We start from the raw sequence: 24,590 nt of genomic DNA, 5'->3' as shown, positions 1-24,590 counted from the left end.
TTGTTTTGCTTCTTCTGTTTAATATTGTTTTTGATGTCCATCCACATGTAGCGGTGGGTCATTCATTCTCACTGCCGTGTACTATTCTGTGGAGCTAGTAGATCTCAGTTCATCATCCGTCTCCTGCAGACAAGCATCTGTGTTGTTTCCAGTCCCTCGCCGATTCCAACTGTGCTGTATGAACCTTCTCACGTGTGCCCCTGGGAGCAGACGTGGGAGAGCACTTGCCAGGTCCCCAGTGTGTCTTCACCTAGACTGGACACTGCCAAACTCCTCCTGGTGTCAGCGGCGCAGAGGGGCCAAACAATGCTTTTGGCAAAAGCAAGGTGCAGAATCGTATGTGGGGTGCGCTGCCATTTCCAGCTTTTTAAAAAGTGTGTAAGCATCTCTGTGCATGCGCGTGTGCGCACACATGTGTGCGTAAGCTCTCTCAAAAAGAAACTCCGGTAGAGGTGTCTCCAGGGCTGAGCTGGGGTGGGGCAGGGCAGGAGGACATCGTCCTGTCACTGTTTACCCTTTGGTGCCATTGGCTTTTGAACTATGTTCCATATTATAAAGGGACAGAGACTGAGACCGAGAGAAGGAAAGGAAAGAGAGGGGATAGATGAAACCTAAATGTGGCAGTATGTTTATAGTTGAGAATCATAGTTGAGAATCCGAACGATGGATTTTATGGGGGTCCAGTCTCTATGGTTTAGTCTGTAGCTTGGGGTGTGTTTATAAAGTTTGGTAATGAAGATCTGTTCCGGTGTGAGAGGCTCTTGAACCGACCTCTCCTTGCCCCTGAGGCCTGTCCCCAGGAGGATCCCTTGTTTCCAGTGAGACTTCCTCCTGGAGGAGGGGTGCTCCCTCCTTCCTCCCCCCTTCCCCTGTCCCTTCCCTTGGGACCTAGTTTCCCTGGCTGGTCAGAACTGCCCGGTCCTGACCACCTCCCTCACCAGAGCCCAAACCAGCCGGTCCGGTTTGGGGAGCCCGCCCCATTTGGCTCTTCTCTGGGTGGCTGCCTGACAGATGCTCCACCCTGACGGGGGAGGGGGTGGCCTGGGATCTGGGGCGTGGTGGGGGAGCGGGAGGGGCCAGACCTGCCCTGCCATGGCCCCAGGCGTGGCTGGAAGCCCCTGGCTTAGTGAGCAGGTGGTAGACAGAAGCGGGTAGATGGGATTTCCAGGCCCTTGGAGCCAGTCAGTCCTCCTGGTCCCCGTGATAAAGCCCTGCGGGAGTGAGCCTGGGGCAGCAGCTGTGGTAGGGGGCCGGGGCAGGGGAGTGGGAAGGACCCAGGCGCCCCATCCACCTGCTGCCCGGCTACCTGCTCACTCACTATTCTCCCTGGGCTCCCCGTCAGCGGAGTACCTGCCCAGGGCCCGGGACCCTGCTTGAATCCGGTCACTGCCACAGCTCACATGACCACACGACCACCCGCCCCTCGCCCAAGTCAAGGAGCAGTGCTACTCTTCCGTCCGCCCCCAGGGCAGGGAGTTTTGTCTGGTTTGTTCACTGCTGAATTGCCAGGGCCTCCGACAGGCTTGCCTGGTATGTGCCAGGAGTGGGGCAAATGTGTGACCAGTGGGGGAGACAGACAGGTCAGGGACAGTGACAGCCTGAGGCTCAGCGCGGGGATGGAGCCGGGGTGTCAGGGAAGGCTTCCTGCGGAAGGGGCCGCAGTAAAGGGGTGAATTGGGCAGCCCTGGCCCCTGCCCTCCACAGGGGAGACAGAAAGAAACAGATTTCGTGCCAGGAGCTGTGCCCCGGGCCAAGGAAGCCTTCTCAGAGAAAGTGAGATCTGAAGGGGGGAGAAGGTGTGAGGCAGAGGTGGGGCGGGGCCCACACAACCCCTTCTAGATTCCCTTTCTCTGAGCATCCTTTTCTCCTGTTCTGCGATAGGGGTTCTGGGCCCCCTAGCCTCCTGCTCAGAGCGGCTGGTCTAGGACACAGGCGCTGGGACAGATGGCCCACTTGGGCAAGTCACTCAGCCTCTCCAGGCTTCAGTTTCCTCTGTTGTAAAATGGGCCTGATAAAGTACCTGCCCATTTAGGGCAGTGGTGAGCTAAAATGACTTAATGTGTGTCGATGCTGAGAGCAGGACCTGGCCCAGAGGAAGTTCTCTGGAAAGTTGGGCCACTTATTTTCAGAAGGGTTAGTTACATCCTGGCAAGACAGCCAGCATAGTGACGTGGGAGTCCCAGCCGTCCCCACCTTTCCCCCTCCACACTCCCGCCATCCAGCCCCACTCTCACACCTAGGTATGGCCGTGGCATGGGGGTGGCGGCTGTTCACCGTGATCTCCCCTGGTGAGGCCGCAAGTCTCGGGTTCATCCTCATGGGTGAGTGGGACAGAGCAGCAGGGGCCCCCTTCGTTGCACCCTCTGGCGCTCTTGCTGGCATCCCAGCCTGGGTGTGCGGGGAGAGGGGGACACAGCAGGCCCCGGATCTCCAGCCACCCTCCCCGTCAAAGAGGCCCCTCATCCCCGTCCTGCACTGTGGTGTGTCCTGCACCACAGCCCCAGCCAGTGTTTCACACCTGGCTGCCCCACCAGCCACTCTCGGGCACTCAGCCCCAAGCTGAGCCACTGCTTCCCTGGCCCCTGGCACCTGGCCTGGCATAGGGAGTGAGATGGGGTTGTGCGTGTGTGGTGGGAGACTGACCCTGCCGAAGCAGGGGCTGTGTTTGGGTCCCCTGCTCCTGTGTCCCTGCCCAGCCCCTCCCTCCGCTGGGACAGTTGTGGGCCCCGTGACCCAGGCTTTCCAGGCTCAGCCCCGCCTCCCTCCGTCCCTCCCTCCACCCTCCACCCTTCCCCTCCCCCTCCCATGGGCTGGAGCCACAGCCAAGCTCAACTCCTGCCAGGGCAGGGCCGAGTCACCAGCCACCAGCCGCTGCCAGGGAGGCCAGGTCGCAGAGCCCAGCCAGCTCTCCTCCGTGGGCCAAGGGAACCCCTTGATCCCAGCTCCCTGATCTTTCAGCTGGAAGCCTCTGTCTGCTGGCCTGCCCCACTGCGGGTGGCCCAGGACAGAGGGAAGAGGATGGTGGAGGTGAGTTGGCCCAGGCCTTGGGGAGGAGTGGAGGAGGGGGAGGGCTGCCTGGTGTGCGGAAGGGCAGTGGCAGTCGGGACACACGGCCACCTGAGCCAGCGTAAGCACGTGCGCCAGGGGCCACACCTTTCTTGGGGCCAGGGGCGGGGTGGCCGTGTGTGTGTCCGTCTGTGTTGGCTGTGGCAGGTGTCTATCTGCTGGGGCTTCGCCCACACCTCGGTGCAGGTCCCCCTGAGCGTCTCTTGGGAGCGCATCCCTGGGGTCTGGTCTGCATGGAGGTGTTTCCAAGGGGCTGTGCCTCCCTGGGCCACTGGTGACCCTGGAGCTGGCTGTGGGCATGCCTGGGTCTGTGTGCGGATCTCATGGTTTAACTCTGTCTCAGGAGCGTTCCTAGGTGTGTGGAGGGTCTTGGGGTCTGCCTTCCTAGTGAGTCCAGCCATAACGGAGCATTTGTGGGATTATGTGTGTGCCAGCATGTGGCTGTGTTTCTAGGGGGTGGCTATAGTCCGTATCGTTGTGTCATTTGGTTCCCCCAGGATCCTTGTATGTGTCTCTGGGTCTCTCCAGAGTCCCTCCATCTCTGGGGTGTACGCGTTTTTACATTGTTTGTGGAGGGGCTCCCGGGTCCTTGACTTCTTGGGGTCCCAGCTGCGGGTCCCCAGTGTTGCGGCCCTTCCGTTCTGAGAACTTCCTCTGAGCCAGGCCCCTCTTAAGACTGCTTTCCCCACTTTCTCCCATTGACACCTCACAGTTGCCTCCAACCCACTTGCTGGGCCTGTGTTCCTGAGGCGGGAGCTGAGGCTCGGGGTGGGATGTTCCTTCCTGCACCCAGGCCCCTGTACAGCCGCCAGCAGGGTGCCCGGGTAGTGTGGGGCAAGCAGCTGCTCCATCTCAGGCTGCCTGGGGACTTTTCCGTGCAACCAGTATGTGTGTTCTTGTGTGTCTGTGGTTGTGTGGCTGGACGTCTGTGTCGCATGTCTGTGTCAGTCTCTGAGGACAGCTGTGCACGTTGGCGTGACTTCATTTGCTTCTGTGTCTCGGGTGTGTGTGTGTGTGTGTGTGTGTGTGTGTGTGTGTGTGTGTGTGTGTGTGTGTGTGTGTATGGCGGGAAAGAACTTAGGTTAGAGGGGCCTGGGAGGCCACTGGAGCCTCGTTTCTGCCTGTTGTCCCCTCCCTCCTTCCTGCCCCACCTCAGGGGCGGAATGAATGAAGTTGAATCTGATTTCCCCAGTCCCTGGGGGCTCGCCCACACTCTCAGGATTGTTGTGGCATCAGTCCCCACCCTGGGCACCTCTGGAGGGTGAGGGACACCAGCGGTGCCCTTTGTGTCTGTGCCCTATTGAGCCTGGCCAGGCGGGGAGGGGGGCACCTGAGCCTGGGGCTGCCACAGGAGCCGCCTGGAGGCCTCCCTGCGGGCTTAGAGCACCTCGAGGTAAAGGAAGCACCATCTCTGCATTCAGCCACACTCTCTGAGCTGTGCCTCAGCCTGTGCTGGGCAGGGCTGGGGACACAGCGTGGCTGAGAGGGCCCCGGGCCATGTCCTTTGGGAGGGCAGGGGTCATCAGAGCATAATGGGGGCCCATTATGCTCCCCCATCCCAGGCCTGGAGAAGGACAGTCTTAAACAGAGATAGTCAGACCGGCACATTTGCTCTGGGAGACTGTGCTCAGCATCCTCTGTCCTTTATTCGTTCAGCAACAGCAACAACAGCAGTGCCAGTAATAGTAACAGCAGCTAGCCTGTAGAAGTGAGGACCCACTTGGTGGCAGGCACTGTTCTAAGCGCTTTGCATGGGTCATCTGGTTCGATCGTCCAAACACTCCCAGGAGATAGGGACCATCATTAGCCCCAGTTTGCAGACGAGGACACGGAGGCCCAGAGTCACTTGCTTACGGGCACACAGCTTGGCAGTGGTGGAGCGGGCGTGAGCCTGGGCCGTCCGCTCTTACTCATCGGCTGCCTTCTGAGTCCTTGTCCACACACTCCGTGCAGAGGCCTGCTGAGGGGAGGGTGGCACTTATGTGGCCAGAACACGGAGGGCAGGCTGCTGCTCACTTCCCACATGGCCGACTGCAGGCCCTGCTCCCCAAGGCTAGGGTGGCCCTCGATCTGTGTCTTTTTATGGCGTTCACCCATTGTGGGGAACGCGGATCTCTGGCGGCACACCCCCTGTATGAAGTTCTTCTTGCTTCTGGCCAAAATGTGCCACCACTTCCTCCAATTCCCAGCCTAGGCCATGTGGTGGGGAGGGCCTGGGGAAGTGGGCTCACAGCCGGGCGCTCCTTGTGTTTGGAACACACACCAGGTTATTCACTAAATAGCCGGATTCAGTCTCTAACGAGGCTCAGTTCCTTCACAGGAATCAAGGTCAGATTTCCAGGCAGTGTGGACAGGCCTTGGGGACTCCTGGCTGCCCTCTGCCCCACCACCCTTCCCTGCCCCTCCTCAGGGTCCAGCCTCATCACTCTGGCAATGGCATCACTCATTCGTTGCACAGATACTTACCAGGTACCTGCTGTGTGCCAGGCCCTGCTCCAGCTGCCAGGGGTATGACAAGAATGAGACACACACAGGCCCCTGTTCCTGGGGAGCCCATACTTTGCTGGGGGGAGGGGAAGAACGGGGGGACCAACAGTCAACAGGTATAGAATGACAGCTGATAATAAATGCCACGGAGAAGTTATAAAGCAGGGGTGCAAATTTTGTCAGGTCAGCGGAGGCCTCTCAGAGGAGGTTTTCTTTGCACTGAGACCTGAAGATCAAGAAACGGTGGGCTTCCCTGGTGGCGCAGTGGTTGAGAGTCCGCCTGCCGATGCAGGGGACACAGGTTCGTGTCCTGGTCTGGGAGGATCCCACATGCCGCGGAGCGGCTGGGCCCGTGAGCCATGGCCGCTGAGCCTGCGCGTCCGGAGCCTGTGCTCTGCAACGGGAGAGGCCAAAACAGTGAGAGGCCTGCGTACCACAAAAAAATTTAAAAATAAATAAATAAATAAAAGAAAGGGGAGCCATGCAGCTCTGGACAGGGCGAACAATGGGTGCAAAGGCCCTGAGGCTAGAGCAAGCTTGATGTGTCCAAGACTGAAAAGGAGGAGGCCAGCGTGGCTGGGGTGAAGTGCAGGGAGGAGATGGGGTCCCTTGGTGGCAGGGCCCAACTGGGCAGGGCCTTGCTAAGTCACAGTGGGGAGTTTCATCCAGGTGCGAAGCCCTTCAGAGTTTTGTTTAACATTTCTTCAGATTCCCTGCTAACTGCAGCAGCCTTTCTGATCTTGGTTTTGGTCATCGGAAGTAGAGTTGTCTCTATTCATGTTCCTGTCCCATAAACCTCTGAGGTCCTTTGTCTGGAGTAGAAGCTTTGGCTGGAGCCAGGGCTGCTGGGAAGCAGGAGGCTTAAGGGGGCAGTGACAGGCCTTCTCCGTGGGTCACAGTCAACGCTTTTGTGCCCTGGCGCTGGGCAGCCCTGGGCAGTGACTTCCCCTCTCTGGGGCTCAGTTTCCGAGTTTGGGAAACAGGAGGGAAGAGGACTCTCTACCCACACACCCAAGCACCACTGGGAGGGTTCACTGTGGCCTGGTCCGCATGCCTGGTGCAGGCATAGGCCAGAGTCAGCGCTGAAACACGTGTGTCCCCTCCATCCACCCAGCAGCCACTGAGGGGAGACCTGGGATCCAGCCTGTAACCAACCAGAGCATTGCTCCTGCCTACGCCGAGCCCCCGACTTAGCAGGGAGACGGCAGACACAATCATAACCATATAACATGTTAGGTGATGCTAAGGTCTGGGAGAGAATGGACTGGATGCCAGGATGCCAGCTCTGCGGGATATGGCGATGGGCAAGACCAGACCAAGCCCCTGCCCCTGTGGAGCTTACGCTCCAGCTGTTGCAAAAGGTGGTGTCAGTCCTGCCGTCTCAGCCTCTCCAGGGTGCCCAGAACCTGCCTGTTCCTTCCGCCTCCACAGGCTCCACATGGTCCCATCCACCCTCTTCTCCTGCTGGACTGTTGCATCCTCCTCCTCCCAGGTGTCCCTGCTCCTGCCCTGCCCGCACATGCAGCCACCGGGGAGCCTGTGAACACCTGAGTCTGTCCACATCCCTCCCCTGCTCAGAGCCTTCCTGTTGCTCTGTCTCACTCGGGTGAAAGCTGGAGTCCTGGGGACTTCCAAGGTGATCCAGTGGTTAAGACTTCACCTTCCAATGCAGAGGGTGCAGGTTTGATCCCTGGTCGATCCCTGGTTGGGGAGCTAAGATCTCACATGGCTCACAGCCAAAAAACCAAAACATAAAACAGAAGGAATATTGTAACAAATTCAATAAAGACTTTAAAAATGGTCCACATGAAAAAAAAATTACAAAAGAAAAGCCAGAGTCCTACCATGGCCCACAAGCACCTACACAATCTGCCCTCCTCTCTCACCTCGCTCACCTGCCCCAGCCACTCGGCCTCTCCTCTTTGACCACATCAAGCATGCTCCTGCCTCAGGACATTTGCACTGGCTATTCCCACTGCCTGGGTGCTCCTCCTGCAGCTACCCACAGGGCTCCCTCTCCTCTCTCCACTTGGGTCCCTGCTCAAGTGTCACCTCCTCAGCAAGGCCCTCCCTGTGGCCACTTCACTGAAAATTCCCACCTCCCCTCACCCTCCGCACTCTCCTGATCCCTGCTGTATTTTTCTCCTCAGCACTTACCACCTGACTTACTAGCTATTTTTCTGATTTATCTCATTTATTGACTGTCTCCTTGCCCCTAGGATGTGAGCTCTGCAAGGGCAGGGATATTCCTGATGCTCCTGGCCTCTGCTGTCAACCCTGCCCCGGGCCTGGCAGAGATCAGTCCTCGGTAGACATTGATGATTGGATAGAGGGGTGGGGGTCTGAGTGTGATGGATCATTTGTGGGTAGAGTAGGTGTTTGCCAAGGAGGGGGCTTGAGCACGTGTCAGTCCCAAAGCGTGAGGCAGGGTCTGGGGACAAAGTGCCAGAGGGTTCCTTGGTGGAACTAGGCTCAGGGCAGGAGGAGAATGGGGGGTGGTGGGGGGACACGCAGGTGGGCAGCAAGAGCTGAGCAAAAGTGTGAAGGAGGAATGGTGTGGGGTTTCGGGGGGCAGTGAGAGCCTGCCGTGGGCCGCCACGTTAAGACAGACGCCCCCTCCATCATCAGAGCACCGCCCAGGGAGGTAGGCGGTAAACTGAGGCAGGGAGGGGGCTTCTGGAGCTGGTGGGTGAAGATCATGGCAGAAGGGTGGGCAGAAACCAGAGGTGGAAGCGCTGAGTGCAGGCGGGGGCCAGTGAGCCCTTCTGCATTGTCCCCTTCCTGCTTTAGTTTCATTTTGGTGACTAGGAAGGGGTGGCCGTGACCCCTGCCGCATCCTCTGCTCTGCCCCTGCGCCCTGGGGCCCTGGCTGAGTCAGCGCCCTCCACTGCCGGGGTGATGAGGGAGCAGCTTTACTAAGGGCTGCCGGAGCAGGTGGAGGGCAGAAGGGAGGGAGTTCTCTACACGCGCGCGCACACATATACGTGCACACGCGCACACACTCCCTTGACCGTGTTAGCACACTAGCAGGTCTGGCTCTTCCACGTGCGCCGATTTCCTTGGTGGGGAGAGTGGTGCCAATTTTGTCTCCTGAAAGGTCAGGTGGTAGAACACGTGAGCATAGGGGGTGACTGGAAAATGTGAAGCTTTTGCTAGGACAGGTCGGAAACTGCCCGTCCCACGTGTGAAATAATTCAAAAGAGTTTTTTTTGGATTGAAATAAACATTTTAGAGTAGAATGGAAATGTGCCTGCATTTGAGGGATCAAACGCTGGGTTTCAGAGGCATCTATGCCCCGGCTGGTGGCTGCAGGCTGCACATTGTCCTCCTTTGTTCCGTGTCGCTGGGGTCACTGCTGCACCCTCTGCCTCTGAGTTCCAGGGATTTCTCTGCCAGAGTTTCACAGGTACTGCCTGGGCAGAGTCTGAGGTGTCTGAGCAGAGGTGTAGCATAGCGGGTACAGGTGAATGTGTTCGTTCACCAAGTGTTCCTTGAGTGCCTGCCACGCAGTGTTGTAGGCATTGGGGTACAGTGAGGAGCAAGACAGAGGACAGGCCCTGCCCTGGTGGAGCTGACATTCTGGTGGAAGAAGCAGACACTGAAGAATCTCACACACGCAAACACATACACACACAGTATATGGTGAGTGCAGTGAGGAAAAATAAAGCAAGGAAAGGGGCGTAGGGGGTGGTAGGACAGGAACAAGGATATTTGTGTGCAGATGTGGGTGGAGGGAAGGAGGGAGGGAGCCATATGGAGATCATTGAGAAAAGAGTTCCAGTACGGGGGGTGGGGGGTTGCTGTAAGCTGCCAGTGCAAAGGCCCTGAGGTGGGGGCATGTCTGACGTTTGAAGAACAGTGAAGAGGCCAGAGTGGCTGGGGCATAGTGAGCGAGGGGCCATGTGGGAGGAGAGCTGATGGGCAGATCTCTCAGGACCTCGTGGGCCACGGGGAGGAGTTTAAGGATGTTGACTCTGTAGTGGATCCAGGCCTGGACTTTGGTCCCCGACTGCCTGAGTTCAAATTCTAGGTGCCCTGGACAAAGGATTTCCCCTCTCTGAGCCTCAGTCTCCCCACCCGTGAACTGGGGATGATGAGCGTGCCTGTCTCACAGGTTAGTGGTAAGGATGGAATGTGATTAGACACAGAACACCAAGCAGGCCCGGGCACACACGAGTCTCCAAGGACGCACCTGCCGTGACTCCGAGAGCTGGCGGGGCCCGGGCTCTGTGTTAGACAGGGCTGGAGTCTTGTGTCCACTCTGCTCCCCAAGCTGTGTGACCTGGGCAAGTGGGGTGCCCTCTCTGTGCCGCGTCTTCCTTGTCTGTAACACAAAGCCCAAAATGGCCCCTTTGTCTGGGGTCTGGCATGCAGATTAAATGAGGGACTCCGGGTCAAGTGCTTAGGAGAGGCGCCTGCACGGTAGGTGCTCCCTAAGTGTTGGCTGCTGCTGTGATGGTGACCGACATTTACCGCGCGCTTCCTTGCTGTGTGCGCTTGGCCTTGGGGCCAGGCCATCAGTGCCTGGGTTCTCTGTGACTCCTTATAAGAACTCCAGGAAGCAGGTACTGTCATGGTCGTCCTCTTTTAACAGAAGAGGAAACTGAGACACAGAGCAGCTGAGCTGCTAGCCCAGGGCCACGCAGTGAGCTCGCATGGCGGGTCAGCTCACCCCCACTTCACAGGCAGAGAGCTGGGCTCTTGGCCCTGGGCTGTCTGACTCCTAAATTCTGGGCTTGCCTGGGAAGCCCAGCGCCTACTCTTTGCCCGCCCCCTCTGCTGCTGGCGCAGGCCCCTCTATATGTAGCAGCTCCTCTCCCTTCCCTCTGTGGCCCCCATGAAGTCAGGAGCTTGGGGACTTGGTGGGAAGGGGGAGCCGGCAGTGCTTGGAGCTGCCCCAGGGTGGGGCTCCTGCCTGATCATTATAAACATGGTTGGTTCCTCTGTTTGTCCTGCCCTCCGTGCAGCGCCCAGAGGGAAGGGCTGGCCCCGGGCAAATATCCGGAGGTGTGCCCCTCTGTCCCCTTCCCCTGCAGGTCACTTAGGCAGCTGGGGGCGGGGCCGGAGGCGCTGGTGCAGAGGTGGCTTGGGGGTTTACGGCAGGGGCTCTGGGTTGGCTGCCCCGTCTTCCAGGCTGCCTCCCGCCCACCCCGTCTGGATCCTGAGCTCCTCCCTCTCCTGGGTTTAGTGAGGGGGTCCTGTGGCTAACCCTCTTTGTGCAGAGGGCTTGGAGCTGACCTGGGGCCCGCAGGTCCTGGGCTGGGGGGGCGGAGGATGGGTTGGCAGAGTGAGAGAAGCCAAGGTGAGGAGTGAGGCTGGGCCCGGGGCCAAACGGGGGCAAATCTGGGAAGACAGTGAGGAGGTGGTGAGATTACACATCTGGAGGGACGGAGTGCAGGGCCTCTGGCAGGTGGGCCAGGAATGGAGGCCTGGGTGGGCGGGATAGGCAGTGTTCTGGGGGCTGGAATGCGGGAGCGACACTGAAGGGGCTCCTGGCTTGGGGGGTAGAGAAGGGGCTGGGGCAGAGGGCCCCTCACCCTGGTCAGGCCTCTTCCACCCCAGAGCGGGCAGGGAAACTGGACCCCTGGGAGAGCCCTGGCTCTGGTCACCTGCTGGCCGGGAGGCCCAGGCCAATGGAGGCAGGTTGGCTGCTGGGTCTCCACCCGCCTCCCACTGGGCGGCTCCTGCTGCCAAACCGGTTCCCCTGGATCGCTGCCCACTGATGGCCCTACCTCTGGCCTGGGGATGGCGGCCTCTTCGTCCTTACCTCACCGAGCTGCTCCGGAAAGGAGCCGGGAATGGAACCAGGGGCTGCAGGGGCCGCATTCCAGACACACGCAAGCATCCTCGCTAGGTCACGAGACTTACTGAGCTTGGGGCCGACCCTGTGTTGGGCACTGTGCCAGGCTCTGGGGAGCCAGCCATGAACCAGACAGAAATCCCCACCCAGTGCATTTCCCCTAGTTCTTTGGGTCTTAGTTCACACGGGCCCTCTTCTGGAAAACCTCCCTTATCCCCAGGCTGCCATCCCTCCAGGCTGGGTCTGGCGCTCTGTGACCCCAGCGCTGACCACTCCGGGCTGTCAGAGGCTGTCGCAGTCACCGCAGTATCCCTGTCACCAACCAGCACAAGGCTGGGCACAAAGGAGTGGGTTATTGCTGAATGAATGAATGACCGAATAATGGACAAATGATGTTTTTTTCCCACTTTACAGATGAGTAACCCGAAGCCCCAGGAGGAGACATCTCATGCCCAAGGGCACTTCTAGCACAGCCAGCATCAAACCAGGTCTGTGGGACTCAGGGCCCGTGTACGGGTTGGGGGGCAACACCTGGGCCCCCTTCCCCAGACATGGCTAGGAGTCATCTAATCATCAGAAGAGCAAATGCCAACAGGGCCCTCCCTCCGTGTCCCAGCCCTGCACCCAGCTCTGCTCGTATTAACTCATTAATCCTCCCTAACTCATTAATCCTCCCGGCAGCCCTGTGGGGGCTGATCCGAGGCACAGACAGGTTAAGTCACTTGCCCAAGGTCACACATAGTAGGCGACAGAGAGAGATTTGCACTCTGGCCATCTGGCTCCCCTGCCTGTCATTTCTCTGGTCTCCCTATGGGACACCACCATCACACATGTCCTCTTCGGCCCCTTTGGTTTTTAAATCAGCTTTCATTGAGCATTTACTCTGTGCTGGTACTGTTCTGAGTACAGGACTGGAGACCACAGGCCCTAAAGACAGGGACTGTTTGGTCTGTTAGTATCTGTTACGAAGTGGCTCTTTCCCCGCTCTGTGATCTTGATGAGGAACTTCCCTCCTCTGAGCCTCAGTCTCCTCATCTGTAAAGTGGGCATATAGCAGTGAGGCTGCCTAGGGGTCACGCATAGGACAGGGGCTTGGTAACCATTTGTTGAACAGGTAACCAAAGGTATGTGGTGCTTCCAGCCCAGAGTGCAGGCTGGCAAAGCAGGGCCAGTGTCGGCCGGCCTTTAGGGACCAGTCGCTGAGCACATACTGTGTGCTGGGCGTGGCCGAGACAAGGGAGTGGGATGCCAGGAAACTGGGCAGGTGAGACCTGGCCTGGGGCACTGAAAGTCTAGTGATGGGGGTTGTAAACACTGAACTAGTAAACACAAGACTGAGCAGCAGAATTTCCAGAAGTTAAACATGCTATGAAATGTGATGGAAGGACAGTGGGGAATGGGGGCTCTTTTTCTTGGGGTGTTCAGGAAAGGAGTCACCAACGACTCTGACACCTGAAGGAAGGGAGGGCGGGGACCATGTGTGTGGATACCGGGGAAGAGTGTTCCCCACAGAGGGAACAGCCGGTGCAAGTCCCTGAGGTTTGGAAGCCAGTGTGAGTGAGAGGGAGAGATGAGAGCAGAGAAGTGATGGGGCAGGTCGTGTGGGGTGGGCCGCGGGAGGACTGAGCTTCTCCCCTGAGTGAGGTGGAGCCACAGGAGGGCTCTGAGCAAGGGGCCTGACTCGGGTGTTCACGGGGTCCCTTGGGCTGCATGTGGGGGACAGACTGCGGAGGGGGCGGGTGGGGAGTGGGGAGACCAGGGGGGAGAGGAGGATGGATAGGACCAGGGCGGGGCCAGAGGATCAAGGAGAAATAGCAGGTTCTGGCGAGCCGTCCCCTCCCACAGGCCTGCGGGCAGGAGCCCACGTCTGCGCCCTCACCACGCTGAGAGCCTGGCGCCATGTTTGGGAAGAAGAAGAAGCGGGTCGAGATCTCGGCACCGTCTAACTTCGAGCACCGCGTGCACACGGGCTTCGACCGCCACGAGCAGAAGTTCACCGGGCTGCCCCGCCAGTGGCAGAGCCTGATCGAAGAGTCAGCTCGCCGGCCCAAGCCCCTCGTCGACCCTGCCTGCATCACCTCCATCCAGCCCGGGGCACCCAAGGTATGCTGGTGCCCACCACCGCCTCTCCTGACCCGCGCCAACCCCCTCGGCATGACCCCAGCCCTCAACCCCACGCTTGGCCCTGCGGCCAACACCTCCCCCTCCCTTGCTGACCTCCACACAGACACGCCCCAATCCTCACCTTTCACTCACCCCTCCACCCACTGATCCCTCACTTGACCTCAACGCTCACCCCCCCTTACCTTGCTGAGAACCCTACACTGACTGTGACCCTCCCACAGTCCCCCACACCAGCCCCAAGTCGTGCTCCTGTCCTGGAGCCTCACGCCCTGAGCTCTGTGCTCCGGTCCGCAGCACCACAGACTTGTCCCGGGCCTTCACCGGGCTCCCATCTCAGGGCGAGGGACAGACCCGTTCCCCCATGGCGACTGCCCCAAGTGTTCAGGGCTGGGCTGGGGGAGCCCAGACGGGGCTCCTGACCAGCCCCAGGGTCCAGGCCAGCTTCTTGGAGTCGGGGACACCGGAGCTGAGCCCTGAGGGCCAAGGACGGGGAGGAGTCATTCGGGCAAATGGTGGAGAGGCAGGGCTTTTAGTGGAGGAAACGGCCTGCATGAAGCATTGGGGGTTTTTTGGTTTGGGCTTTTTCCCTGCCATCTGAGCAAAAGGGCAGAGTTGGGATTTGAATCAAGGTCCGTTTCAAAGGCCCGTGTTCTTAACACCGTTCCTGTCTCCGTGGTCAGAGCGTCAGGTGTGGCCTATGGTGAGGCTGGTCCAGGGGCGGGGGGTGCGGCACCCCGCAGCCTATGAAGCCGGCCTCTGAGCACAGACTTCTTCGGAGGGGTGGAGATGGGCGGGCTGGGCCCGCCCCGGGCTGACTCATCCTGCCCCGCCCCTGGCCGGTGGAAGCTCTCCCCCAGGGTCTCCAGCTGGCCGCCCACTGAGGCGTTCATGTGCCCCAGCCAGGGGGCTTTTGGATACTTCGAATTCTCTGCCACTGCCTAAAAAAGCAAGAGACTTCACATCCAAATCTCTATTTCTGGCTTCTCCTGACAGATCGTCTGGGGCCACTGGAGGGGCAGCTGCCACCGCAGGCGGGGTGCCAGCTCTTCTGGGCCTGCAGGCCCCACCCAGCCCACCTCAGTTCCATCCCCTACCCGGCCCTGTGGCTGCTTGTCTGCTGGCTATGACCGCACTAGGGCGCTTCCTAAAATCTAGCCCCTGCTCGGCTTGCCAGCCACGAGCCCTACGTGGGACTGTGTCTGCCAGGAGGAAGGGGCACCTTCAGTCGCACAAAGGTGCCACACGGGCTGGCGCTTGCCTGGGGCCCCGTGGGTGCTTGTGTTTGCTGCCCTCGGCTGGGAAACTCCCTAGTCCTCCCAGGCCCTCCCCCAACCCCCAGGGACTTCTCGACCTCTTATTCCAGCACCAAAGCCTGACCAGGTGTCTCCCTTGCTTTGCTGGGCCCCTGGGCAAATCCAGGCCTCCGGGCTGGCAGCCAAGCCCAGTAGAGGCAGGGGGCAGGGGCTGGCCCCACAGGGGTGCGGTGGCCTGTAGGTGGGTTTTGTGGGATCTGTGTTTTCTGCACATTTGAGGTGGTTCTGGCTTCAGGATGCCTGGCAGCCCATGTCCCTGCCTGTCAGTGATTGACAGCACAGGGCTGAGGGGCCTGGGCTCTGCTCCCCTCAGCCTCCTCCCGGCCTGCCTGCCTTACTCACTCACTCAGTCACGGGTTTAGCAAATGCTTCTTGAGCACCTCCTGCATACCAGCCACTGTTCTAGGTGCTAGATGCAGCCAGAACGAAAACAGGAGGAAACCATGGCCTCCCTCACAATCATTGCACTGGGGGAGCAGGCCATGGGCAGCTGTACGCATGCTTTATGTCAGCTTGTTTTAAGTGCTCTAGAGAAAAGGAAAGCAGGGGAGGGGGATAGGGAGTGTTAGGGCTGGTGTTTCAGACTATGGGTGGTCAGCGAAAGCCTCCAGCAAAGACCTGAAAGGGGGTGCGTTGGGGAGGGGAGCTCAGGGCAAACTTGGGGGAAGACGGTCCAGGCAGCGTGAACAGCCAGTGCCTGAGGTTGGAGTGTGTCCGGTGTGTTTTAGGAGCAGTTAGGAGGCCCATGTGCCTGGAGCTGAGTCGGGGGCTGGGGGAACCCTGGAGGCTGTGACCTGGATCAGGATGGTGGCCATGGCGGGTGAGGGTGGATTCAGGACAGGCATTCGCATTTGCCAGCCCTGCTCCTGGGGCACTCCTGCCCTCTTTGGGCCCAAACCTTTCTGACTCTCCCTTTAACCCACCCTCAGCCTCCAGAGGAACAGAGAGCGTGGTTTGGAGTTAACAGCCCTGGCGGGCTGCAGGGGAGGAAGTGCCAAGCTGGGCCCTGGCCCCAGCATCCTGTAATTTGCAGCTCTCCAGGGCTGATTATGGGGTGGCGTGGTCTCTGCCCTTCTTCCCCTGCACCCCACAGGGCAGGGACCGCCCCCCAGTCTGGAGAACAAGAAAAAGACAGGGGTGCATCCAGCTGGGGGGCAACAGCCTGACCAATGGGCAGGTTCTCCTTCCACTCCCCCCCTGCCACCCATGGCTAGGTGCTGGGGGAGGGGCAGCAGGGGCCTCCCTGCTCCTGCCCACCACCCCCTGCCCAGCCCTGTCATCACCCCATGGCATTTCTTCATTCCGTCTCTGTCTTGTCTCTGTGTGTGTTGTGTTGTCCTGTCCTCGTGTGTCGGATGCACGTCCTGTGTCCCCCTCCTCCCTGCCCGGCCCCCACCCCGCCACTGCCCCGGACCCCAGACCATCGTGCGGGGCAGCAAAGGCGCCAAGGATGGGGCCCTCACGCTGCTGCTCGACGAGTTTGAGAACATGTCGGTGACGCGCTCCAACTCCCTGCGGAGAGACAGCCCGCCGCCACCCGCCCGTGCCCGCCAGGAAAACGGGATGCCCGTGGAGCAGGCCGCCACGGCCAGAGGGGGCCCAGAGAAGGCGGGCGGTCAAGGCCCGGCCGCCGGTCGCAGCGAGGCGGGTGGCAGCAGTGGAGACAGGCGGCGGGTGGGGCCGGACAAGAGGCCCAAGTCTTCCAGGGAGGGCGCAGGGGGGCCCCAGGAGTCCTCCCGGGACAAGCGCCCCCTCTCTGGGCCCGACGTCGGCACCCCCCACCAGCCTGCCGGTCTGGCCAGCGGGGCGAAAGTGGCAGCTGGCCGGCCCTTTAACACGTACCCGCGGGCTGACACGGACCACCCATCCCGGGGCGCCCAGGTAACTGCTCCCCCTGCCCCAGGACCGCCCCACTGTCCCCTTGCCTGGAGCTTCCCCGTTGCCACCCACCGACTCCAACCCGTGCCCAGCCCACCGTCCATCTGCATCCTGACCACCATGTGTCTGTCCCACAGCCGGGGTCCCTGTCCCTCTGGCCCCTCCACTGACAGCCGCCTCTCTTTTCTGTTGCAGGGGGAGCCTCACAACGTGGCCCCCAATGGGCCATCGGTGGGGGGCCTGGCCATCCCCCAGTCCTCCGCCTCACGGCCCCCGGCTCGGGCCCACGGCGCCCCCAGCCCTGGAGTGCTGGGCCCCCACGCCTCCGAGCCCCAGCTGGCCCCTCCAGCCCGCACCCTCGCCGCACCCCCTGCCCCCGGACCCCCCGGACCCCGCTCGCCACAGCGGGAACCCCAGCGAGTGTCCCACGAGCAGTTCCGGGCTGCCCTCCAACTGGTGGTGGACCCCGGCGACCCTCGGTCCTACCTGGACAACTTCATCAAGATCGGCGAGGGCTCCACGGGCGTCGTGTGCATCGCCACCGTGCGCAGCTCGGGCAGGCTGGTGGCCGTCAAGAAGATGGACCTGCGCAAGCAGCAGAGGCGCGAGCTGCTCTTCAATGAGGTGGGCCTGCTGCCCCGGCCCCTGCCCTTCGCCCCTCCTCCTGGGGCTCCTCCGCCCCGTGGTTTCTGAGGGCACGTAGGGGTGAGGATGGGAGAGGGCCTTCGGGGATGGAGTTCCCCAGGGCTGGGTTCTGGGCCCAGCGCCTGTCCTCACTCGTCTCACCTCCCCAGGCTGTCTCCTCTGTCCCCACGATACCCACGGCCACGGCTGTCCTGTTCCTGGCCAGGCCCCGAGCCCCAGCTCCAGGCTCCCTCAGCCCCTGAGCCTCACCCTCTGCGTGCCTTCCAGGCCCCTCGTACCCACCGAGTCCCATTCTGGCCCCGAAGCATGTTCTCCAGACCTGCCTCTCCTGGTTCCCTGTCTCAGAGAGGCGCCGCCACACCTGTCCCCAGGCCAGAGCTCTGGACCTCCCTGGCCCCCACCCCGGCTTGTCAGCGCTGAGCCTGTCACTCCTTCCCGTCCCCGTGTAGCCCGTTTGCTGCTCTGCCCTGCCCCCCTGGGCATTCCGCACACCGCAGCCCTTTACTGCCCTTTGCAGCGCCCCCTGGTGCCCTCAGGACAAAGGCCTGGCCTCTTGGCCGTGCATCTGAGATCTGCCCCCATCTAGGCCTCGCTTCTGTCTGACCTCAGGCTTTGGCCCTTGGGGGGCTCACTACCAGTGAGCGTGTTACAAAGGCAGACCCCTGGCTCCTTCCCGAGAGGAATCTGTGTTGGGAGCAGCCCCCGGCCTCTGATGCAGGAGTCTCAGGAGGATGTCAGGTCCGGGGTCGTCCGACTCTAGCTCTTGCCTCCTGACCTCTCCACACTCCTCAGCTTTGCCCCAGTGTAATGTGGCCCTGTGAGCATCGTGTTCCCCCAGCTCCGTGAGGCTTTGCCTTGCTAGGCCTCGCTGCCCCTGAAATCTCTTCCCCCACCCCCACCACCGCCTTTTGTCTGACCTGCCTAATACCTGCTTGGCCTTCTGGTCTCAGCCCTGTGCTTAGACGCTCTCGTCCCAGCTCCCTCTCCCAACACCAGCCTGGCCATCAGAGCCACTCGCGGCCCAGCTCAGGGCTGGTCAGAGACCAGCATCAGAAGCGTGGGGTGTGTGCGGGGCGGGAGCACCCCTGGAACAGAGCGCAGACGTCAGGCCTACGCTGCCTTTGAGGTCTGTTGACTTTGGCCGTGGGAGGACAGCCCAGGGGAACCCCGATGAGCAGGAGTGACGGGTAGAACCAGACCCACGGTGTGGCAGGGCCCACACCCAGGCTGAGAGGGAGGCGGCAGGGCTCCAGGGGCTGGCGGTCCTCCCTCCGCCGCGCCGACCCAGCCTCCCACGCCCAGGTGGTGATCATGAGGGACTACCAGCACGAGAACGTGGTGGAGATGTACAACAGCTACCTGGTCGGGGACGAGCTCTGGGTGGTGATGGAGTTCCTGGAGGGAGGCGCCCTCACCGACATCGTCACCCACACCAGGTACCACTGGACAGCTGGACCCTGTGACAACCAGCCTGCTGGCTCCCCAGGGTGGACCTGGGTCCCCTCAGACCTCTCCCACGATAGGACTGGCCCCGTCCAGACACCTTGGGGTGGGACCGTGTCTCAGAGTCAATAGGCTCTGTCCCCATCCGGCCCCCCGGGTGAGGCCATGTCCCCCTCAAAGCCCAGGGCAGTGTTGTGTCCCCCTTAAACCCCAGGGCGGGGCCCTGTCTGTCCCCGTCACTCACCACCACCACCCCACCCCACCCCCGCAGGATGAATGAGGAGCAGATCGCCGCCGTGTGCTTGGCCGTGCTGCAGGCCCTGTCTGTGCTCCACGCCCAGGGGGTCATCCACCGGGACATCAAGAGCGACTCCATCCTGCTGACCCACGATGGCAGGGTGAGGCATGGGGTGGCACGGCCTTCCCCCGCCCTCTCCCGCTCTCCCCCTGCTGGTAGGGTGCGCTCTGACCCCCGAGTTCAGTCGCGTGAGGGACAGTAAGTTCATTCGTTCCTCATGCGGCAGTCCAGAGTCAGGGCTCCACGTGAGCGGGGCCTCTGCCCCTGCAGTCAGGGGGCTCAGGCTGCCAGGGGCTCTGCCGTCAGCACAGGCCGTTGGGAGCTGTAGTCTAGCCCTGGGCCCAGAGAGGGGAGGCTCCATTTGGGTGGCCAGCCTCCGCTCTTGGCCACGTGAGAACCTGCTCCTAGCCTGGCATCCAGGCGTGGGCTGTGGACTCCAGTCCTGTCTCCCATCTTCTGGACTGAAGTTCTGCGTCTGAGGTCCATGGATGAGTCTCACAGTGACCAGAACCTGCATTTATCTTCCAAGAGTGAACGTGACTTTCAGTGGGAGGGGCCCTTGACTTTCACCAAATTCTCGTTGGTGATTTGGCCGCCCTCCCCCAGGAAAGTTGAGCCAGTCAGCAGAGGTGGGGGGTGGGGGGAAGGCTCAGTTTCACCAGGAGTCTCAGTTGGGGTCCACGGACACCTAAAGGTGTTTGCAGATGTGTTTGGGGGACGTGTGTGAGCATGCTCTCTGGGGGTAGGGGGATCCACAGACATCCTCAAGAGTCCGAATAGGGCCCATGGTTCCAAAAAAGGTATAAATCCTTGGTCTGGGGACGTAGCTGTTGCAGAGGCAGGCTGTGTCCCCTTGTACCCGCCTTGGAGAGGCTTGCATCCCTCTCACACCTGCCAGCTGAAGGTGTGCTTCCTGCCGGGAAGCAGGGGCCCAGGGCACAGCATTGGGAGCCAGCCCCAGTCTGAGCCCCCACCCAGCCTTTGGCACTCCTGGGACTCGGGCCACTTCCCCCGAGAGCCCCAGAGCAGACCCTGTCACGGAGGCAGATGGTGCGACCTTGGGCAGGTGACACGGCTGGGGGCCCCAGCCAGGAGACGGCAGAGCCCCCCAGAGGCTCTAACCTCTGGGCAGCATCGTGGAGACCCAGCGCGTCCGAGGTCCAGGAATCAAATAGGTAGATGCCCTGCTCACCCTGCCCCCACCAGCACCTCTGACCCTACTGCCTACGTCCTACTGCAGGTGAAGCTGTCGGACTTTGGGTTCTGTGCCCAGGTGAGCAAGGAGGTGCCGCGGAGGAAGTCCCTGGTCGGCACGCCCTACTGGATGGCCCCGGAGCTCATCTCCCGCCTCCCCTACGGGCCAGAGGTGAGCCAGAGGCGGCCGGTCAGCCCGCTCTCGGCACTGGTTTACGCTGTGACAGTCCGGAACAGCCAGAGTGCTGGGGGTGAGGGGGCTCAGTCCCTGGGGACAGTTTTGGGGGAGAAGTAGGCATGCCTGCGTACACTCCTTGCTGACTGGGTTCTAGTTTGGAGCAATGGGAACAGAATGCTGAGCAGAAGTGACCCTGGCCCTGCCTGTCAGCCTGGGGCAGAGGCCACAAACTGGCCGGTGCGCTCTGAAGATGCTCTTGCAAGCATTTTAAAAAGAGAGCTCTCACGTGAAAGTCTGAATTTTATCCTCTGTCAGAAAACCAAGCGCTCTGGCGACGTGGAGGCCAAATTCCCACACGGCAACAATCGGCAGGTGCTGAGGGGCTGCTCCACGTTAGAAAGTGCAGGGCGCCCTCGTCTTGGCCATAGTCCCCACCCATCTCTGTTGCCTACACTGACCTGCTTCACTCCCTGCTGTTACCTGCCTGGTCTTTGAGCTGTGGCCTGTGGCCCTGAGGATTCCTCCACGGTCAGTCAACAAGGCTTGACCCAGGGCCTGGCCGAGGTGCCCCTGGAAGCATATCTTGGGGGAGCCTCAGGCAGGAGTGGGATCACACTGGGAGGGGAGGCTGGGAGGAGATTCTGAGGGACCATCTCAATCAGGACTGCCTGTGAGTGACAAAACCATCTCAAACGGATTTAGCGAGATGGAAAGCTGTGGGTCCCTAGAATTTTCCCCTTGTAGTCTTCACTCAGGCAAGTGCTCCTCTGGTCAGAGCAGACATGACCCTGGCAACTCCAGGACACATCTCCCTGCCTATGAGCCCTACTGTTTTCCTGAATATTTTGGTTGAAGTCTCAGGGTTGACTGTGACTGGCTCCGCTTGGGTCCTGTGCCCATTCCTGAACCAGTTACTGTGTCTGGACTCTGCTGATTAGGCTACCCGGTCATGCTCCATGGACTGAAGTAGGGGAGAGGGGGGGTGGAGGGGGGTTAGCAAAAGAGAAGGGGATAGATGCTGGGTGGGCAGAGCCCTTCAGAGGGCTCCCTGGGTGAGGAGTGCATAGGGTCCGGCAGGCTGGGTATCAGCGAGGGTGTTCAGGGCCCAAGGATTCCAGGAGCGAAGAGGCAAAGACAGAACCAGGGCCATCCCTCTGTGGGTGTCCCTCGAGCACCGGCCATGCCTGCACAGCTCAGCCCTGCTGCCCCATCCCCCCCGCAGGTGGACATCTGGTCTCTGGGGGTGATGGTGATCGAGATGGTGGATGGGGAGCCCCCCTACTTCAATGAGCCGCCTCTCAAAGCCATGAAGATGATTCGGGACAACCTGCCACCCCGACTGAAGAACCTACACAAGGTAGGCCCCTCCCGCAGGTGGCAGGCAGGTGGGGGTGGGGGGACAGGGCTCCACCCAGCCCCGAACCCAAGCAGAGCGCTGGGTGCGGGCAGCTCTGGGGTATGGATGCCTCCCTCCCAAGGTGGCGCTTACTGTGTGCTGGGTCACCCCCGTGTCCCCTAGGCCTCGAGTGTCTGTGTAAACTCTGTGCCCTCACCACCCCACATCCCAGAGGTCGTGCTTAGGCTGGCCTGGCTAGACGCACACAGCATAGCCAGGTCCAGGAGAGGGGCGTTCCTGGTGGAGGAATTTCCTGGTGAGAAAGGGGTGCCTCCAGGGCCCAGCTGCTGCCAGGTCCTGCCGAACCTTGGAAATGGAGAGGGAATGAGCCCCTGGGGCCAAGCTCCTGGGACCTCTTTGCCCCCTTCCTAGGCAGTAGATGTTGTCAGCCCATTTGACAGAGGAGGGAACTGAGGCCCCACAGCGAGTGAGCAGTGGAGCTGGCTCTCAGACCCCCTGACCCTCTCGCCCGCCTCCTGACAGGTGTCGCCATCCCTGAAGGGCTTCCTGGACCGCCTGCTAGTGCGTGACCCGGCACAGCGGGCCACGGCGGCTGAGCTGCTCAAGCACCCATTCCTGGCCAAAGCGGGCCCACCCGCCAGCATCGTGCCCCTCATGCGCCAGAACCGCACCAGATGAGGCCCAGCACCCTGACCCTGAACCAAAGAGCCCCTTGGGTCACCCCTGCCCTGCCAGAGGCCAGTGGAGGGCCGGCCCCTGCCCCTCCCAGCCCAGGAGACACTCTGTATGGCACTGCCCTCCTTGCTGGGGGGTGTGCGGGACCCTACTACTGAACTGCCGTTTTGATTTTGTGACTTTTAAAAAATCGCAGGGACTTGTGGGAGCACACGAGGCTCCCAGGACCCACCAGTCGTCTGGGACAGGCCCGCCCCAGTGTTGTCCTGTCTCCAGGAAGGACGGGAGGCCTTCCCATCACTGGAAATCTGCAGTGGGGGCCGCCGGGGGTGGAGACAACACTACGAAAGAGGTGTGTGTGTGTGTGTGTGTGTGTGTGTGAGCGCGCGTGTATACACACGTGTGCATGTAGAAGGAGACAACACTACAAAAGAGGCGTGTGTGTATGCGCGTGTGTGTGTGCGCGCATGTGTGCATGTAGAAGGTCCAGCAGCCTGCGAGTGCGAGTCTCTGAGACCTCGCCTGATCCACAGCCCCTCCCCCCTGAGCCATTGCGGGGGTCGATCATGAATGTCTGAAGAGTGGCCTTTTCCCTTCGCCCCACACCCCTCTCTGTGACTGGATGCAGAGACGGGTCAGGGCTTCCCACCCACCCCGAGCCTCTGCAGAACATGACTACTGCACCTGGAACAGCCTCCTCTTTTCTAGAAGTCTATTTATATTGTCATTTTATAACACTCTAGCCCCCATCTGGGGACAGATGGTCCCTGTCCCGCGGGGTGGCACCGGGGACAGGACCACTGCTTGAAGAATCAGGTTCCTGCCCCCTCGTCGCAGCCCCACCTGCCCCTCCTTCAACTTAGTTTTACAATTAAACCAGTTTCTTGTTTTGTGTGTGTGCAATGTGCATAGAGGCCTCCCCACCCCCGTCCAGGCCGTCTTGGTGGGAGAATTGTTGGAGAGGGGCTCTAGGGTTAGGAGGGAGGCCTGGCTGACCCCAGAATTCCAGCCCAGTTCAGGGCCAGGGCCGTGTCTGTGGGTGGGCGGGAGTTCCAGGTCCAAGCAGCCGGTTACAGGGCTGGACTGATGCCCCCCAGGCCTGGAAGCAGCCAGTTTACCAGTCCATGTGCCATGATGACCAGTTTGCTGGAAACCTATTTTAAAGGTGGTCTGGAGTGCGTTCAGTGGGTAGGAACTGATCTTTGGTGAGCTGATGTTAGGAAACCGGTCAACAGGCAGATGGGCTGCTGGGGCGTCGGCTAAGACAGATAGACCTGGAGCTGCCAGCCTCAGAAATATTCCATTGGCCCGTGTCCTGCCCTCCAGGCTGAGGTTGGGTCTCGGAGAGGAGAAAATCCGGCCAACAGGAGACGGCGCTGCTTCAGCATTTTGGGCAGTGACTGCCCCAGGCCAGTGTGGGCTCAGCGTGTGTCCATCCCAGCACCCTGGGAGGTGTCGGGGCAGCAGTGGCCTCCTGAGGGACAGTGAGAGACCAAGGAGGGAACCCCCTTCCCAGAGCCCTCCAGGCGTCACTGGCACCAGGGACCTCAGTCGGGTGTGTAAGCTGGAAGTGTGTGGAGAGGAGCCAGAGAATCCGACCTGGTCCTGCCTCGTCCCCACTGTCAGCCCCCACCCCCCAGCGCCCCTCTCCACAGGTCCTGAGTCCCCCAGGGATCCGGGCACTGTTTCTGTGACAGCCTGGCCAAGTACACACATGATCTAGATGGATAAACAAAGAGATTTAAAGCGTAGTGCAGGACGTCCCTGGTGGCGCAGCGGTTAAGAATCTGCCTGCCAATGCAGGGGACACGGGATCGAGCCCTGGTCCGGGAAGATCCCACATGCCGCGGAACAACTAAGCTGGTGTGCCACGGCTACTGAGCCTGTGTTCTAGAGCCCGTGAGCCACAACTACTGAGCCTGCACTCTAGAGCTCGTGCTCTGCAGCAAGAGAAGCCTCATTCTGATGCCCCCTCTACAGTTGCTCTCAGTAAGAGGCCAAGGAGTGGGGGACTCAGTCCTGCCCAGTCAGCAAGGTCCCAGCTTCCTTCCATCTTGCTGCTCCTCCTTCCTAGGATTGTTACCTCTCCCACGTGAATAGGAGGGCACACCCCTTCCTTTTAAAGGACGTGA

General features: G+C 60.7%; 1 protein-coding gene across 4 annotated transcripts in view; it reads left to right on the top strand.

Annotated features, from left to right (window-relative positions):
* PAK4 (p21 (RAC1) activated kinase 4) overlaps positions 1-23,348 on the top strand; it is a 45,159-nt gene extending 21,811 nt beyond the window's left edge. The window contains exons 1-10 of one of the 4 annotated variants that reach the window (XM_067018396.1): positions 2,809-3,027; positions 11,768-11,841; positions 13,199-13,456; positions 16,210-16,671; positions 16,864-17,292; positions 18,616-18,749; positions 19,028-19,154; positions 20,295-20,420; positions 21,649-21,783; positions 22,306-23,348. In XM_067018396.1, coding sequence (XP_066874497.1) covers positions 13,253-13,456; positions 16,210-16,671; positions 16,864-17,292; positions 18,616-18,749; positions 19,028-19,154; positions 20,295-20,420; positions 21,649-21,783; positions 22,306-22,461 — 1,773 coding nt within the window. In that variant the 5' untranslated portion in view covers positions 2,809-3,027; positions 11,768-11,841; positions 13,199-13,252 and the 3' untranslated portion in view covers positions 22,462-23,348. Of the gene's footprint in view, positions 1-2,808; positions 3,028-11,767; positions 11,842-13,198; positions 13,457-16,209; positions 16,672-16,863; positions 17,293-18,615; positions 18,750-19,027; positions 19,155-20,294; positions 20,421-21,648; positions 21,784-22,305 lie in introns of those variants that run through there. The other 3 variants (XM_067018395.1, XM_067018398.1, XM_067018397.1) reach the window with 3 other exon arrangements.
* Positions 23,349-24,590: the final 1,242 nt, after the last annotated feature.

This window comes from Kogia breviceps, chromosome 18 (assembly GCF_026419965.1).
Source record: "Kogia breviceps isolate mKogBre1 chromosome 18, mKogBre1 haplotype 1, whole genome shotgun sequence".
Taxonomy (NCBI): domain Eukaryota; kingdom Metazoa; phylum Chordata; class Mammalia; order Artiodactyla; family Physeteridae; genus Kogia; species Kogia breviceps.
Note: the sequence above shows the minus strand (reverse complement) of the source record. Positions and strands in the feature narration are given on the sequence as shown.